Source organism: Rhamphochromis longiceps, linkage group LG17, assembly GCF_057381845.1.
Source record: "Rhamphochromis longiceps isolate RC_006_pf linkage group LG17, R_longiceps_female_GT1.1, whole genome shotgun sequence".
Taxonomy (NCBI): domain Eukaryota; kingdom Metazoa; phylum Chordata; class Actinopteri; order Cichliformes; family Cichlidae; genus Rhamphochromis; species Rhamphochromis longiceps.
In genome coordinates, this window is record NC_140573.1 from 22,087,911 (window position 1) to 22,105,750 (window position 17,840).

Genomic DNA, 17,840 nt, shown 5'->3' on the forward strand with positions numbered 1-17,840 from the left:
CAATGTTCCCTCTAAGCTGCGTGGGTGAGCAATTGCGCACTGCTGACATGGTCTCTGCACAGAAAATCTGCGTTGGGCGCAAAAAATTAAAATTAATACTTTAACAATTCTGTTTTGCAGTGTTAGTCAGTAAGTGACTGGCTGCTCCCGTATGGGATTAGAACGATGCCACCTTATCCCATAGTCCAGCCAATTCACATTCATATATAGGCAGCTAATCAACGTCGTTGACAGGCTATGACAGCGTCCTTATGTGCCGACACTGTTTTAGCTAGCAAAGCAGCATGGCTGATGTGGAGTGAAGCCACGTGGCTTCTGATGATGACAAGCCTAATGACAATGTGTACAACCAATGGAGATGTGAGCAGGACAGACCGAACAATTGACGGAAAAGTGTGGACTTTATACCAGTTTTTAAATTGTGTTGATAGGCCACATAAAACCAGAGTTATGATAAAAATATTTGCAATGTTTGGTTTTCTTCCTGAATACTATCATTGTTTATATTTACTGCAGGAGAAACAAACGGCCTTTTATAAGTAAAACGCTCGAAAGCACTCTTCGCCTGTGAGCAAAAACAACGCCCAAAACCCCCACCCTTTCCTATTGGTCGAAAAATGTACCATGTTGACCAATCAAAAAATGATATGGCAACATGGCATTTAGTTGTTTAGGAAGGGGGGATGTTTTAGGAGTGACAGCGGTGTTTTGAGATGTGAGACATTTGCGACGTTTAGCGCAAATCTTGTGTAGTTAGTGTGTAGTGTAGCCACTGTTTTGTTGTGTGTGTCAGAACAATGAGGCGGCTGCTGAATGTTACAGGTGTTACAGGAGTGATACATCTCCTGTTGTCAGGCCTGCAGGTATCAGACTGTTCTCCTTCATCTCATAGTGGAGAGAAATTATTTTTGGGAGTGGCACAAATAATTTGTGTGGCATCAAATTTGATGCAGAACAGCTGATTGTTCTGTAAATAGTTTGAAATGTTTGTTTAAAAAAACGCCTTGGCTGCATTTTTAGGTAAACAGCTGCAAAAAACTTTGTTGTTTGCATAACTCAGTTACTTTTTTTGAAGAAGTAACTATATAATTAATTGCCCAACATTGGTCATTGTTTACTGTATTTTGCAGACAGAGAGTTACAGGACTCTCTCCCAGACCACAGACTCATACTCATAATACGAGGCAGAGCTTTTTTACTTCCAATAGTGTTAACATACTGCACAGGTCATGAACAACATTTATTTTAAATTTTCATTGTAAGTGGGCTAAAGCAGTTAATTAAAAGTAGTCTAACATAAATGTAAATGCTGTAATTTGATTATTCTAATAAACCATGTAACTTGGATGGATTTGATGCTGGCGTGACCACAGTGCACACATCTGCTGTTGCTCACAGTGGTCCACGGGATCGTTCAGGGAGTTTGTGTGTTCGCTCAGACACATGAAAAATTAGAGGGAACATTGCTCATAAGTGGATATCAGGCCCTTGTAGAGCAAAGTTGAGTATTTTGGTCTAAGTAACCCAAAATGTGATGTCCACATATGCAGTGTAGGGACTAACGCGTTACAGTAACTACGTTATTACTGTGGTAACGAGCACGGTAACTAGTTATTATGCCAAAATCAGGAACGCGTTAATCATTACTGGGATTTATATAGGGTCGTTATTCGTTACTTCTTGCGGTGGCTATCGCAGAGATTCCACAGAGGCCAGCAGGTGGATGAGGGAAAGGGGAGGTAGGAGGAGCAGAGACCCGAGGTGGCCGCAGGTCCGAGTGTCAGGTGAACTGAACTTCAGGTAAGAAGTTATGACCTGCAGTCTATCTGGGTCAGATATGAACCAAGTTGAGGTGGAGTTTATTTTCGTTATGCTGACTTTTTCGTACTAGCTAGCACGATGGAGTTTCTATACAGCTGGGTGGGTGCTATGATGTTACTGATGTTGAACTGCTGGTCATGATAGCGGTTTGGATATGTGGTGAGAGGGAAACATGAAGATGAAACCAGGAGATGTCCTTACTGAATCATCAGAGCTGAACAGGTGATGGAGAATCAGGTTTACCTTTTAGGTAACATGAATGAGTTGAAGGGAAGTTATGAACTGTTTCTGAGAGACAAATAACCCCAGGATCATTTTTTAGGTAGCTGACAGCTGGTAACTGTGCAGGTGCGGATCTAGCAAAGTTTTGCCAGGGGGGCATGTAGGGCATTAACAGGGAGAGGGGGGCACAAAGAAGTACTTTTCTTTCTTATTCTCATTTAAAATGTCTAGCTTTTAAAAAATAATTATCTGAATCTTACAACAAATGATTCATAGATTGATGCATATATACCATCAAAACAGTGTACATCACTGTCACAACAGTGTTTGTTTTCATTCAAAGGCTTTACGATTATTCCTGTAATGGTGGGCCGGTCTCTAGTCAAAACGCCCGGGACGATTTTTTGTCCCAGTCCAGCCATGTATGCAGCTCATCTGCAGTCTGGTGTTACCTACATCTTCCTATTCGGAGGGCAGAATTTCCGAGTTCTGAGTACAATCGAAAGCACCACGACTACAGTTTTCGTGTTGGATGTAAAAAGCGTACATGACGCTGTGACGTAGGCTAGAATCATGGCGGCGGTCAACGACGGTCTAGGCGTGGGATTTCTCTCATGGAAATATGGACATTATTTTTTCCTTTCTATTGGTAGGTGGCACAGTGCACTTGTGGCAAGTAAGCAAGCTAGAAGACTGGCAATCTTGCTGGGTATCCAATTACGGAAGCAACACATTAACAAGAGAATTCTGAGTAAAACCAAAGTTACTTTCCCTAGTAACTAGTTACTTTGAAAGTAGCGAGTAACTTGAAGTAACTGAGTTACTTTTGACAGAAGTAACTAGTAATGTAATTAAGTTACTAATTTAAAGTAACTTACCCAACACTGCACATATTTGGACGCCAGGTCCTAGGAGGTTAGCATAATACAAAATATGCACTGTTATGACTGTTATTTCGTCTTCTCATCATCATTATTATCATTAAAAAAAATATATAAACATTTATACTTTATGTATTATTTATATTTTAAAAAAGAAACAACTTGTGTCCATAACTATGTTTTGTTTGTTTGTTCATGTTTTTAATTGGTGTTTTTAGTATTATTTTTCATAAACACAATAAAAAAAATCTAAAGTCCTGGGAGTTTGAGGGTTTGGTGCAGTATCTTAGCTGTTACGAGGCCTGTGCTCTTCTGGACAGAGACCTCTGATCCTATTTGGACTTTACCTTCCACATCTGCTCCAGTTGTTCCTTCTGCCCCTGGTACTTTCTCTCTCTCTCTCCGTGGCAACAATTTTTTTTCAGTGTATTATGAATACACGGAAGTGTATATGTATAAGTGTAATGTTCTCCTATTTGAAGTTGTGTATAATCCATATTATTGGTAGGTATAGCATATGAGATATATTGTTTATCATGGTATGCTACTTTCACTTTAAATGAGTGATCACTGTCTATGTTACACCTGCACAGTGAGCAGCAGTCTGCTACAGGTCTGTCATAAAAGACAGTGACAGAAATGCGCAATGTTACTCATGTAAACAGAACATTAGAAACAAATCTAAAAATAATCTTGGTCAGATTATGAGATAGTGGGCACAACCTTGTGCACAGCCACCATGTCTTTTACACAGAAGAAGAGAGACAGCCAGACTGAAAGATACTCTTTGTGGTCATCTTTTTTTTTTCATTTGGTTGTGCCTTTTTGGAGTCATTGTGTAGCTTGAGTCTATGCAACCAGTTTGTATCTATTCATGTACATTGATGTGCAGCTTTAATCAGAGGTTAAAAATAGATCAGTGAAAAAGAACAAGAACATCCTCGAAAGAGTGTCCTTTATCCTTAAGATGCAGATGGACTGCTGAGTCTTGTCCTGTGGACCCATAGTCAGTAGCATAAACTCAGCCACTTATAACATTGCTAAACACCTTGCTACCATCCTTGCTCCTCTCGTGGGGAAAACCCCACACCACATCAAGAACTCCACCGACTTCACCGACAAGGTCCAGAAACTTACCCTGGATCCAGATGAAACCATGGTGTCCTTTGATGTAGTCTCTCTCTTCACTTGCATACCCACCACGGAGGCTGTGGAGACTGTCAGAAAACGACTACAAGAAGACAGCTCCTTGGAGGACAGGACCAACTTCACACCCGATCAGATTTGCACACTGTTAGACCTCTGCCTCACCACTACATATTTCAAGTACAACGAAGGCTTTTACAGACAAAAACATGGCTGTGCCATGGGCTCCCCCGTGTCACCTATTGTAGCCAACCTTTACATGGAAGAAGTGGAAAGGAAGGCTCTTGGCTCTTTCAAAGGAAGAGTACCCAGCCACTGGTACAGATATGTAGACGACACCTGGGTCCTTCACTGTGCACATTAACTCTGTGGATAAAAACATCAAGTTCACCAGGGAAGACACAAAGGACGACTGTTTGCCTTTCCTGGACTGCGCTGTGCACATTGAAGAGAATGGCAACCTCAACATCGAAGTTTACCGGAAGCCCACACACACGGACCAGTACCTCCTCTTTGACTCCCATCACCCTCTGGAACACAAACTTGGAGTAATTAGGACCCTACACCACCGGGCAGAACATGTTCCCTCTAAGCCTGAAGGAAAAAAGAAGGAACACACACATGTAAAGGAAGCACTCAAAACGTGCGGCTATCCTAAATGGGCGTTCTTAAAGTCAGCAAAGAGGCACAGAAAAGAAGATCAGACACCAGCGAGGGAGGATAAGAAAGACAGACGCAACAACATTGTCATCCCCTATGTAGCCGGTGTATCAGAGAAACTCAGGAGAGTTTTCTCCAAGCACGACATTTCAGACCCAGCAACACACAGACAAAAACTGGTTCACCCGAAAGACAAAACGCCAAAACACAAACTTAACAATGTGGTGTATGCTGTACAGTGCAGTGAGGAATGCCCAGACCTCTACATTGGAGAGACCAAACAGCCACTTCACAAGCGCATGGCACAACACAGAAGAGCCACCTCCACAGGACAAGACTCAGCAGTCCATCTGCATCTTAAGGATAAAGGACACTCTTTCGAGGATGCCAATGTTCACATTTTGGACAGAGAGGACAGATGGTTTGAAAGAGGAGTGAAAGAAGCCATCTATGTCCACTGTGAGCGACCATCTTTGAACAGAGGCGGGGGTTTACGACACCAACTCTCTGCCATCTATAATCCAGTTTTGAGATCCCTTCCCAGATGCCTTAACGCCCACTCACATCCTGGGCCATCTGATCTCAGGAATTCGCATGATAAGGTGGGGCCAGGTTTCACAATGAACTCACCCGAAACTCTGGCTGATTGGGACCCACACCCAGTTTCACACCTTGGCTCAGGCGATTAGAGGATCATCAGGGGGTCCTTTTGTCCCTCTGTGGGGGGTTACTCCCACTAGGTTTATATCTGGGACTCTCCATCATTTGACCTTAGAACTGAAGAAGCTTCTCGGATGAGAGGTGAAACGTCTTCAAGCAACTTAAAGAAGTCCAGACGCTTTTCTTTGCAAGCTCCTTTGACAACAAGAACAGTGAACATTAATAAATGTGATGCCCATGTACTCACCAAGTAATTCTGACCAACTTGTTTTTCTTTGCTGTAAGTCCCAGAAAGCTGTCAGTGATGCTGAGGAGAGCGACGCTCTTCATCAGCCGCAGTCTTCCATATGAGGACATCATCACTTTACAGGCTGTGTGTGTTTATGAAGCTGCTTGGAGACCAAAAACATGTTTATGTGACCGACAAAGAGAGGTTTGTTGCTGCTGCTCCTGGGCAGTGTTGTGTAGATAATAAAGTTTGTTCAGTCACTACGTGAGTGTGTGTGTGCATGTGTGATCTCAGGTTTCATGGCTTTTACTTAAATTACACAGTGTAGCATGCTTGTGTAACACACAGACACACACACAATAGGTCAATTCAGCAGACTGGGACCACACCCAGAATATTCTCAACACCGACTTTACTAATTTTAACCAAGTCTTGCTAATCAGGTCATGATCCCAGACTACAGCTCATTCACCAAAAACAGCCTCCTACAGCAGAGCAGTATCAGTTACCATCAATGAACTGAGCAAAGATGTATCAGAGTGAACTTCCAGAAGAATCGTTTTAAAACACGTTTTTGAAGGAAAGTCAACACTGCTCAACATTAAAAATGGAATTGAATTTGGATCATTCAAAAATAACTGTCCAAATAAGTGCCCGTATTTGTTTCAAGATGGCTGTTGATTCATTGCGTCCAGGTGAAGTGGTTTGATCAGATTGAAATGGATCTCCTGATTATCTGCTATACACTTCTAAAATAAATTAAATATGAATCCCTGAGTAATTTGACAAGATTTGCAATAACACAATAGAACTTGTACGGCTTTCTTGAGAATAGAGAATAGAGGTACTTGATTTATTTATTTTGTTTCACACGTGGTACAGCAGTAAAGAGAAATAAGAGAAAGAGTATTAAAAAGCATATCAGGGTGTCAAACTCCAGTCCTCGAGTGCCAGCGTCCTGAAACCTTTCCATCTGTCCCTGTTGCGACACACCTGAATAAAATTAGTAGGTCATTAGGAAGACTACAGAACTTGACTGCATGTTGAGGTGACATGCACTCCCTAATCCTACTCAAGTAAATTTAAATAAATGTAAGTGTTTGCAACAATGTACTTACAAATTACTTTTATTACTCCATGTTCATTCACTGATGAGCTGCTGTAACATGAATCAAATGGCTGAATTGTCACCTCAGCATGCAGTCAAGTTCAAAAGTCTTGCTAATGATTTACTAAATTTATTCAGGTGTGTTGCAGCAGGACCACATGTAAAGGTTTCAGGACACCGGCCCTTGGAGACTGGAGTTTGACACCGGTGGCATAGATATACAGGGACCCAAGTGAAGGATGCCATTGTTAGGGGTAGAACAAACTATTCTTATGGCTGTTAGAGCCACCTCTGTTGGGATAAAACATGTGCACAGGTAATGGTAAATGATTAAAAACGGTAGAATAATGCTAAATATTTAAGAAATGCTGCATGAATCTGTGGAGCTGCTTAGCCAACGCGTGGCTGCCATCTAGTGGTAAGGCTCTTATTGTGAAGGTGAGAGCTGTCCGGAAGCCACGGCCTCATTGTGAACGCGGCCAACAGCTTCAAACGGATCCATCATGGCGGAGAAAGAGAGTGAAATTTCCCGCAGCTTTCCCCAGACTCAGAACAAGTGGAACCAGCCAGTTCTGGAGAGACTGCAGCAGGGTCGCGGAAGAGGACGGCCAGGTCCCAGGCGACCGAGCAGAAGACAGACCGGCGGCCGTAGGTGGCCGACTTCAGAGTCCCCAAACCAGAGGCAGTGTGGCGGGAACGAGCCCCGGTAAATACCCCCCCGTTAAGTTAATGTATTACTGAATTAAAATTTTGATTAAAAATGATTATGATTATTTTTCTCGTCATTTTTAAGTAGATGTCGAGAAGCACCGACAGACAACAAAAAAGCAGAATTTCCCAAAGTGAACTTGGTGGAAAGGTAAGCTAACCAGTGTTGGACAAGTTATTTTGAAAAAGTAGTTATATTTACTTTCATTTCACCTTTAGAAACTATTTATCTTGTCTTGTTTGGTATCGTTCTTTTCAGGACAAACGCACATATCTGAATTTACAGTTAGTTTTTCATTTTGACATACTGTATTAACACAATTTGGTCCAGTCAGACTAACACACAAAATCAGAATAGAGAAAATTTATTTTTACTGTAACAACCACAAACATGTTTTAAGAGTCAATAAGATGCCACAGAAATTATTTGAGTCACTCCAAAAAATAATTTCTGTCCACTATAAGATAGAGGAGCACTTGACAGCAGGTGGTGTATCATTCGTACTGTTTCCCACCTTGAGCCAGCGTTTACACCAGGGGTGGGCGATAAACAAACAAGAGAGACAGGACTTGCGTCAGAAAAGCCGATCAGCTGATCATTGATCAGTTTCATGATTGAAGTAGAAACAGGAGAGGGAGGGGAGAGAATGAGAGAAGACGAAGCAGCATAAAGACACAGAATAACTCCAGCTTTGTCTTTTTTCATTCTAGCTGAAGTCCGGGACAAACTGTATTCCTTTACTCAATATGAAACGCGTAATATTTTCTCTGAATACGAGACAATTCCATTTTTTACGGGACAGTTGGAAACTCTACTAACTAACCTTATGAATAAAATAAAGTTCGCACAACGAAAATAAACTCCACCTAAACTTGTTTTATATCTGACCCAGATAGTCTGCAGTCATAACTTCTTACCTGAAATTCAGTTCACCTGACACTGGGACCGGCGGGCGCCTCGGGTCTCTCCTCCTCCTGCCTCCCCTTTCCCTCATCCACCTGCTGGCCTCTGTGGAAGCTCCGCCATAGCCACCACCAAACAACTGAGTTATTTTTACACATCGACCAGCATCTGGCCAATCCACCACCTTTCAGTGTTTATACTGTTACAAAAAAAATAAAAAATCATCGGCCCATAAAAACGAAAAATCACCATCGGCCTGATGGCCAGTCCAGCTATGGTCGTGTCATCAGTTAACCCTTCGCGTGCCAGCTGTGGCACGTGTGCCTAGGGTTGCCGACCCCTGGTTTACACTGTAATCTGTCTTGGTGGCTTTTTGGCAGCAACAGTGACGTTCAACAGTCACCTCATTGTTCTGACACACAAAACAAAATGATTGTCTTCACAACCCACTAACTACACACTCCGAAGATGCTAAGTGTCACAAATCTCTCACATCTCAAAACACACTCTCTCGCTTTCTTTGTCTTTTCCTTTTTTTTTTTTTTTTTTTGGTTGCAAGATTTCTTGCAAGCGCTTTTTTTAGAAAACAGTTTTTCCCTTTTCTTCAGTAGACATAACCATAATATTCAGGAAAAAACATCACAAATATTTTATTTTAATCATAACTCTTTTTTTTTTTTTTTTTTTTTTTTTTCCCAACACAATTTAAAAACTGGAATGTTGTTTAAAGTCCCCACTTTTAACACAAAAAGACACTCAGGGTTGTCTTGGGTTGACATAGCATCTTGTTGCTATGTCATCTTAAACTGGTCATGTGATTGGTTTGCCATGACTACTTTATTCCTCCTCAGCCAATCAGCAGCACTTGTGTGCTGCCAGGAAGCTGTCTTCAGCTCCTAGTTAGCTGAAGACAGCTTCAATAGTCTGTGTGTTGAAAAATAGTAACTCGTCTGCATCACATTTTCTTGTTAGTAACAGTAACTTCATTATAAGTTACTGTGGCGACCGTGGCTCAGGGGGTTGGGAAGCGTATCTGTAACCGGAAGGTCGCCGGTTCGATCCCTGGGCTCTCTGTCCTGGTCGTTGTGTCCTTGGGCAAGACACTTTACCCTACCGCCTACTGGTGTTGGCCAGAGGGGCCGATGGCGCGAAATGGCAGCCTCGCTTCTGTCAGTCTGCCCCAGGGCAGCTGTGGCTACAACCGTAGCTGCCTCCACCAGTGTATGAATGCGAGAGTGAATGAATAGTGGCATTGTAAAGCGCTTTGGGTGCCTTGAAAAGCGCTATATCAATCCAATCCATTATTATTATTATTATTATTATTATTGTTATTATTATAACAATAGAAATAGTAATTAGTTAAATTACTAGTTTCTGAAAAAAGTAACGCTGTTAGTAACGCCGCTACTGTTAATGCCGTTATTCCTATCACTGAAGTTAACATTGACTCTAATGGCAATAATGGAATCAATACTGTAGATATTTGGATCAATCTGCCCACTCCCAGGCCGCACAAAGCCCAGGATAACATAACTGAGGATATTTGGACTGTGAATCATGCAAAATCATGCACAGTAGGGCTCCTTTAAAAGGTACAGGTAAATTTTTGCGACCGGCACAAAAATCCTAAATTTCTGTGGCCTCACCGTGTTTTCTGCTCATCTTTTCTCCAGGATGCCGTCTGAGATTCTGCACAAGATTCTGTCGTACCTGGACGTGTCCTCGCTGTTCTGCATCAGCCACGTCAGCAAGCTCTTCTACCAGCTCACCAATGACGAGTAAGACGAGGCACACCTGCACAGCCTTGCATCAGATGGGCTCAGCAGTATATCCTGAATTTTACGCGCCCGGATTTCCAGCAGTGCCTGCATCTCAGTTTAGTTTTCATTAAATGTGGACTGTGTTAAATATGCAGGGCTCTATGAAGCAGCTGAAAGTGCTTAATACTTTTTAAAAATGTAAATGCAACAAACAGACCTGTGATTGTTTTCTGTCCTAAAAAATTGGGAGGACGTTTTAAATTCACAACATCAAAACCTGCCGAGCTGCAACATGAACACAGCCTAGAAACACTTGGAGTAATACACCCTTGCAGCCAGCAGGTGGAAGGATTCATCTACCCACCAGGTGGTGAGATTAGAAGCTCCTGCACAAACAGCAGAAACATGCAAAAGAAACATTTTTCTCTCCAGCGTCTTGTGGTACAGGATCTACATGTCAGAGTTTGGGTGGAAGCCAAAAGCGGCGGGCAACGTGGCGGTGAAGATGGAGCCAGCGGAGGATCGATCGACGAGCTGCTGGAAGTGGATGTACTTCAGGATGATAACTGGGCGAGAGATGAACAAGTGGAGAGGAGAGCTGAGAGACATCGGCCCATTCACCGGCCTGCCCCAGCAGACTGAGTGGGTGCTCAGGTACAAGCCGCTACCTCTTCAGGTTATTCCAAAAGTGTTTGTTTCTTTATTTCAGGCTCGATTAGTCGGTTTCATGAGTTTGTGACCCATAACTGGATAAATGGTTGTTTAAGTCACTAAAATGGTTCCTGGTTGAACTCCGGGGCGGCCCGTGTTTCCTGTATGTGTAATAAAGATTTATTCACTGGATTTTTGCAGGAACCTGAATGTGAGCTGGGAGCTGATGCTGCACACTCACTGGGGTCAGGTGGTCGTGCTGGAGCAGACCCGAGGGCACTACTTCGAGTCCTCCATGATTGTCCACTGGAGCGGAGGCCGCCTTCCATCCTACCAAGACATCAACAGCATCCAGCTCTACGGAGTCAGGAAGGAGAAGTAAGACGGCCACAGAGCTGTATCTCTGTGTTATTCTCTATATTTAAGAATAATAATAAGACAAAACTGGAACCCAGGGCCGCTTTATACAAAAAGTCAAAGGTGTCAGTGAGCAGGCAGCATTCAAGAGCACTGAAGGCTGTCTCTGAAAGACTGCAGTCTGAGGGTTGAATAGTAAGTTTTTATCTGTGGAAGGTAGAATCTGAGATGGGATGTAAGAGAAGATCAGATAAATCCTGGGAGGCAAGAGCATGGAGGGATTTATAGGTGAGGAGAAGGATTTTAACCCTTTAAGACCTACCATAGAACCAAGTCCGCCAGAGCTTATATTATATTTTTACATGCTGTGGAGCCATTTCTGGGAGCATTTCAAGTTGCTATACATCAATACAACCATTATAGCCCAATTTTTAATAATATGTATGCATTAAGTCCATAGTAACTACATAAATTGCAAAAAAAGTGCAATAAACTACAAAAAATGTGAAAATTGTTGTTTTGTTTTTTTTAAACACATTTTCTACTCTAAATTTAAGAGGTTTATCCCTCAAAATTTTAAATACAAAAAAGTTGCAAAAAATAGTTTACAACAGGAAACTTATTTTGAGTGCTTTCATAGTTTTATTTTTGAGATACACCAATTTTTATATACTGCAGAAAAAACAAAAACCAATCCTATAATGCAAATTTGCAGAGAAAACAGCATGTGCATAAAAATAAAATATTTAAAGCAGTGCAATTCGAGTTCTAAGCATCCTAGAAACTATTCAGAAAAGCATAAAGTCAAACATGACTTTTAAAAACACCAGTAAAGGCTTATAAGGCCTACAAGTAAAAAACTACATTTTCCACGAAAATGACGTCACTTCCGGTTTCGGGGAGGTAATGGCGGACATGCGATAGTTCGCACTGACGTCTATTTCAATGGAGGAAGTGTTCTGAACAGCTAATCGGATCAGCAAAGCCCGTTTCTGGAATATTATGTTTTTGTTCCTGCAAGCGCTTTTTATGCAATTTTTGCAAAGCTTTATGTGGAAGGAAACCATGGCCTAGCACAAGCTGATGGCATAAGATGTAAGTACAACTCATCTGGTTTCATATGCAAAAAAAATTATTGCGCTAGCTTACACGGTTCCGGTTCTACCGGGATTTAAAAATTGTTACGCAAAACGGAGCGTGCCTGCTCTGACCGGCTTTAAAGGGTTAAAGGAAATTTGGGAGTTTAATGACAGTAGGGCTGCCACAAACGATTATTGTGATAGTCAACTAATCAGATCATGCATCCATTGGACTTAAAACGTACAGCTCATTGCACCAGCATGCATCTGCTGTTATAACTATCATTAGCTTACAGCTTTAGGTGTTTAAGGTATGTGCTAACTTTAAAAAAAAGACAATATGATCGTTTATTAAACTTTTAATGAATTTTGCAGATTGTCTCGGTAGAGTTTTAAAGTCAGCCGTCTGCTTCTTGCCCCCTCAAATATAACAGGACACCGGAGTAAATTCGCTACCATCTCACACTTCTGTTTAATCTGTGTTCTGTTTGATTCAGCTATGTGAAAACTATAACTTTATTCTCACCAGACCAATTTACTCAGGAACAAATAAAACACTGAAAAAAAAGCCATACAATAACATTTTTGTGACTTGTATATCATGTTTAACCTGAGTAGTGAAAGACCGCGGGGGGTTTGAAAACGATGTGCCGGGAGTCCACTGTTCTCGTCAGCGAAGGCATGTAAGACCTCAAAGCAAAGTCCTGAGCTAAGTGCAGCATGTGGAGGGCTTTGATAGGCAGAGCACTCCAGGCTGGAGGTGATGAAGGTGTGATTGAGGGTTTCGTGCCTGAGAGGACGAGCAGAGTCTGGAGATGCTCTGTAGTTGCTAGCAGGAAGTTCTAGACATGAATTTAATGAGGTTCAGACAAACAGGGTTGTGGACCTCTGGTGATGGTTAGATGGAGTATCCACCCATATTAAGGAGCAGATCGACCATGTTCCAGAGTAACGACGCACCATCATTGACCTTTAAAACTGCAACAGTGAGCTGACGTCGTCAACTGATCACAAAAAGTGAAAACTGATACTAAACACCTTCATGGAAAGAATGCTCTGTTAATGTTAAATGCTTTTACTTTTATTTAACTGACTTCATTTTATTTTTATTGTGTGTGTGTGTGTGTGTGTGTGTGTGTGTGTGTGTGTGTGTGTGTGTGTGTGTAAAAATATCTGGTAGTATGAAGCCCTCACTCTGGGCCTTTAATACTTTTATGTCATTTATCAAATTCATTCATCCTTTTGAATTCTGTCAGTAATTAAATTTGATGGTCAGGTGTGCTCTCCTCCTCCTCCAGGCTGGCCTGGCGCTCTCTGATTTTAAACCTGGATATGAGGACCCATCCGTATGAGCTCACTGGCAAAGACGGACAGATCAGGCTTGCGTGTCTGTCGCCGGGAGTCGTCATCGGCTTCTGGAGGGTAAATATTTAACAAAACTCTTTAAAGGAACCAAAACGTTTCTGTGGCTCTGGAGTTTTAAATGCAGGTGTTGTAAGTTTAGATGCACATTTTATAATCTGTTTAACATCTCATGTTTATCTGCTGATTATTAAATTACTTTTAAATCAAGGTGGGAATTTAACGTGTCAATTGCAATTAATTTGAAGAAAGGCGTTTTCCAGTTAGGTCCTTTCGAGACGTCAGTCTTTATTCAGTGGCTGATGAGCTGCAACACATCTCAGCTGTGGCTTATGAGGCAGACCTGAAACACAGGAGAAAAAGCTCTCACATGGGGAGAGCCTCTAGAGGTCAGCGACCCTAACAGTCACATAGTAACAAATAGGAGAACTGCACTGAGCTCTGCGAATGTGAACAGTCTAGTTTGTCTAAGTTGACAGTAATTGGCTGAGAGAAGGACCGTAAATGAGAATGGAGGTATTGTGAGTCCAATGGGGTTTTGTTGGTTGTTTGTTTTTGGTTTTTTTTCCACTGAAATGGTCGATGATCACACCGTTTTAACCTAATGTACAAAATAAAGTTGGCTAAGGTTACTCGGAGTTCAAAGGTGAAGCTGGTCAAATACCCTTTTGTTTCTGCGTTTTTTCTTTTTCTTTTTTTTCTTTTTTTTTTTTTTATTAAGAAGAAAAACTGCACTTTATGTTGAAATTTTTATTATTTAAAGACAATACCATTTTGAAAATGTACTTAAAGTATTTAAAATAAGTCTGCTTAATTTTGGCTAGGGATGTTATATTTTTTCTGTTTTGCATTGAAATGCAGTTTTTCTTATGTGATGAAATGTGATTGTTCAAGATTAATTACTTAATTATAAAGAGTCCCACCCCTAGTTTTAATTCCTGAGTGAATTTCTGTGCGTTTTTAAATGCAGTTTTTCCTGTTAGTGTTCCTAAAATAACAGAACATCTTTAAGTAGTTCTTCTGCAGTGAAGCCTCTAATTCTGTAACGTTAACTTGTATGTTTTTATTAGAATAAAATGAATTATAAAAGTAAAAGAAGATTCTGTGTGTAGGGTCGGGGCAACATAGCCTTCATCATGATCAACCTGCACTTCCACAAGCTGGTGGAGAAGATTCTGCTGGGATCTCCAGTCTGGTAAATTTAAGGAAGTGGTCCTGCTTTAAAACAGAGGCCAGCATCAGTAGCCTGGCTTTCCTGTGATGCCAAATAATATTAACAATAAATGGGCCGGATTTGTACGTCTGTCATCAGTTTAAGAGAAACTTTGTTTAATATTCAGTTTTGTGTTAATGCTCATTTGTCCCTTCCTGCAGCCCATATTCCGAACCTTTGGACCCGCCCCCCGTGGACGACCGTGACCCTAAATTTGGTCTCCACGGCTACACTCTGCACTTCGTCCTGCACAATACCAGGACCCAGATCATGTCGGGACACTTTTGCCAGCTCTCCTGCAGCACAAGTAATCACGGAGTAATGAGATTACATTCCCTGTTAAGCAGGGAGTCTTTCACAAAAGAGCAGATGTAACTTTTTGTTTGTTTGTTTGTTTTTTTTAATTTAAAACGAGCCAAGAAACTGCACTTTAGACTCTGATCTTAGGATTTACACTCATTTCTGTTTCCTTACATTTGTGCTGCGTTGAGTTATACATTGACTTGTTCTTATAATGTCAGGTAAAGACTAGGGGTGGGCGCCATGTTGTCTGTCGAGGGTTGTTGTTTTTTTTTTTTTTTTTTTTTTTTTTTTAAACAGCTGTTTTTCCACCGTATGTAACGACATCGGTAACTTCCATCCTGTCACATGGAGCGCGGATGGTCACACTTGGTGGATTCACATTATGGAAACTCTACAATCAACAAACTGAGGAGTAAGTGAAAAATTTTAAATCACCAACACTCTCTGGCCTGTGGGCAGTTCAACAGGGACTTGCTGAAATGAAGGTCATCAGCAGGACTAATGTGTCCCAGCACCGATCACTGTCTGGAAGCATCCGTGTGCCCTGGAAGTGGGAGAAGCTGGAAGGCTCGGTAGAGGTACAGCCGTCTGACACACATGATTCAGAGATTTATAGTGCTGTGCAGAGGTCTCAAGCTACCTCTCAACAAGGTGACATAGGATTTTGAAATGCCAGTGTGTATTTTTTATTTATTTATTTTTTAAGGCTTTATCTTCCATTTGTCCAGTTTGCTCTTTATTTTATTTATTTATTTATTTTTTTAGAGACTCACTGCAAATCATGCTGAAAGACATTTTTTTGGCTAACAGCTCTCTGGGAATCACCTTGGTGCAAAAATACAGTTTTATGTCAGTTTGTGTTGTGTGTTTGGCTAAAATGGTTTCCTTGCTGAGTTGGATGTAGACACAATACAGCTTCATCCTGTGAGCTTGAATGATTCACAGGTCGGTGTGAATTGCCCTAACAACGGAAAAACCTTATAACGCCAAATTACAAAGAAATGAGGGTTGGCTCAAGACTTCTGCACAGTACAGACAAAGAAACCAAATGTTTGAACTCGTGCAGACGTGTTTTACACATGTGATGTCTGAGTTTAAGCTGCAGTTAAAGTGTGGTGTTGCGTGTGTTAACGTCGTTGTGTAAGATAAGATAACCTTTATTAGTCCCACACGTGGGAAATTTGTTTTGTCACAGCAGGAAGTGGACAGTGCAAAAGTTATGAGGCAAAAATTAGAATACAATAAGAATAAATACAGTACACAACTGTACAGAATAGAATAAAATAAAATACTATATACAGTAGAATAAAATAAATATACAATAAGATAAAAATAGAATACAAATACAAATGTGTGATAGGTGGTGTGATGTTAGTGTGAATAACTTGGCGCGCCGTGACGTCTCGCTCTGACTCTGTCTTCAGAACTGCTGCGTCATGACGTTGACCCTGCTGGACGAGTTCCAGAAACCCTTCTGGTGCGTCAGCACCCCGGTTACCATCTCCGTGGTGAAGAAGTCGCAGTCGTTGGGCTACAGCGGCACCAACTTCCTGATGGTGTACCGCAGCTCTGAGGGGCAGGTGAAGATGAAACTGGTCCGGCTGAAAGAGCAGCAGCAGTTCTTCCTCGTCGGCCTCACGCTCTACGTCTCCATCCTCAAAGTCAACGCTCACTTCAGCACCAAGTACAAAAGCTGAACTGGTCCAGTTTCACATGTTTGTCTGTTTTGAATTAAAAGAAAAGTTTTTTATTTTAATTTCAGAGAAGAGATTCTGGTGTTAATTTTATTCATTGAGACTGTGTGAGTGCTTTTGTTCTGGCCTATGGTTTGACGCACAGTCATGTGACAGGATCTCATGTGTAGAATAAACTGCACATTTATTTCATTGGAATTGTGTTTTTGAGAAGCACTTTGCAGATTAAATATAATTTACATTAAAACCTTCTGTTGTTTGTCCCTTTATTTTATCCTAAATGACTGAAACTGGGAATTATGGATCCCAGTCAGTGGGAGAAAAGCATGGGGGGGGGGGGAACTCTGGACTGAGGACAGGTCGAGTTCAGCCAGATAATCCAGAGGTCATGTCTGAATCAGTCCAGCTCATCTTCCTTTTGCTTCAGACTTCTTTAAGAGCAATAGACTCAAAGGTTTAGCCAGTAAAGCCAGTCAGATGGATGTATGAGTGTAAATGTGTGAAGAACTCGCTAAAGATCCATACAAAAAGCTGGAGCTTCAGATGTGACATGCTCTCTGACCTCCACGTCTTCATCATTGACTGATTCTCATTGAAGGCTTCTCTCATCTTTGGGGAAGCGCAGTCAATCTGATCTTTATTTCCTCCCTCAGAGGTCAAAGGGTTGGTGTCAGCTGCATTTAAAGAACTACAAAAGGCTCTTTCTGGTTTCACGGTCAGGCATGAGGCTTTCTATGCTTTAGCGTCAGCAGGTGCTCCTATCACATCTTCCTGCTTCCTCAGTTTAATGATCTTAGGAGGCAGAATGGAGTGTGCAGACAAACCCTCAGACTGAGGTCTGCAGTTCAAATAATTTGATGAAGCATGGCGTCTGTACGCCTCAGCAGCCCATCTGTGCAGCAGAGTTAACAACAGAAGGCTGACGAATTATTAATATTTTTAGTTTGATTCGCTCTTCAGTTCCTGATCTTACATGAGAGAAGAAAACTGAAGGAATAAGAGCGTACAACACAACTGCAGCAACTTAAAAGTCAAAATTGACTTTAAAAGAAAATTCAACAAAATAAGAAAAGGGGTTTCCA

General features: G+C 41.5%; 1 protein-coding gene across 2 annotated transcripts; it reads left to right on the forward strand.

The window, feature by feature from the left end:
• Window positions 1–7,034: 7,034 nt before the first annotated feature.
• LOC146649678 (F-box only protein 15-like) lies at window positions 7,035–16,968 on the forward strand. Of its 2 annotated transcripts, none has more exons than XM_085386273.1 (10): window positions 7,035–7,433; window positions 7,521–7,586; window positions 10,013–10,117; window positions 10,532–10,753; window positions 10,952–11,128; window positions 13,485–13,608; window positions 14,661–14,743; window positions 14,923–15,068; window positions 15,524–15,642; window positions 16,489–16,968. In XM_085386273.1, exons 1-10 carry the CDS (start codon window positions 7,231–7,233, stop codon window positions 16,759–16,761), a joined length of 1,518 nt encoding a protein of 505 aa, XP_085242399.1. In that variant the 5' UTR covers window positions 7,035–7,230; the 3' UTR covers window positions 16,762–16,968. The 2 variants fall into 2 exon arrangements, with proteins under 2 accessions (XP_085242399.1, XP_085242400.1); XM_085386274.1 differs by having other exon boundaries at window positions 7,524–7,586.
• The last annotated feature ends 872 nt before the right edge of the window (window positions 16,969–17,840 follow it).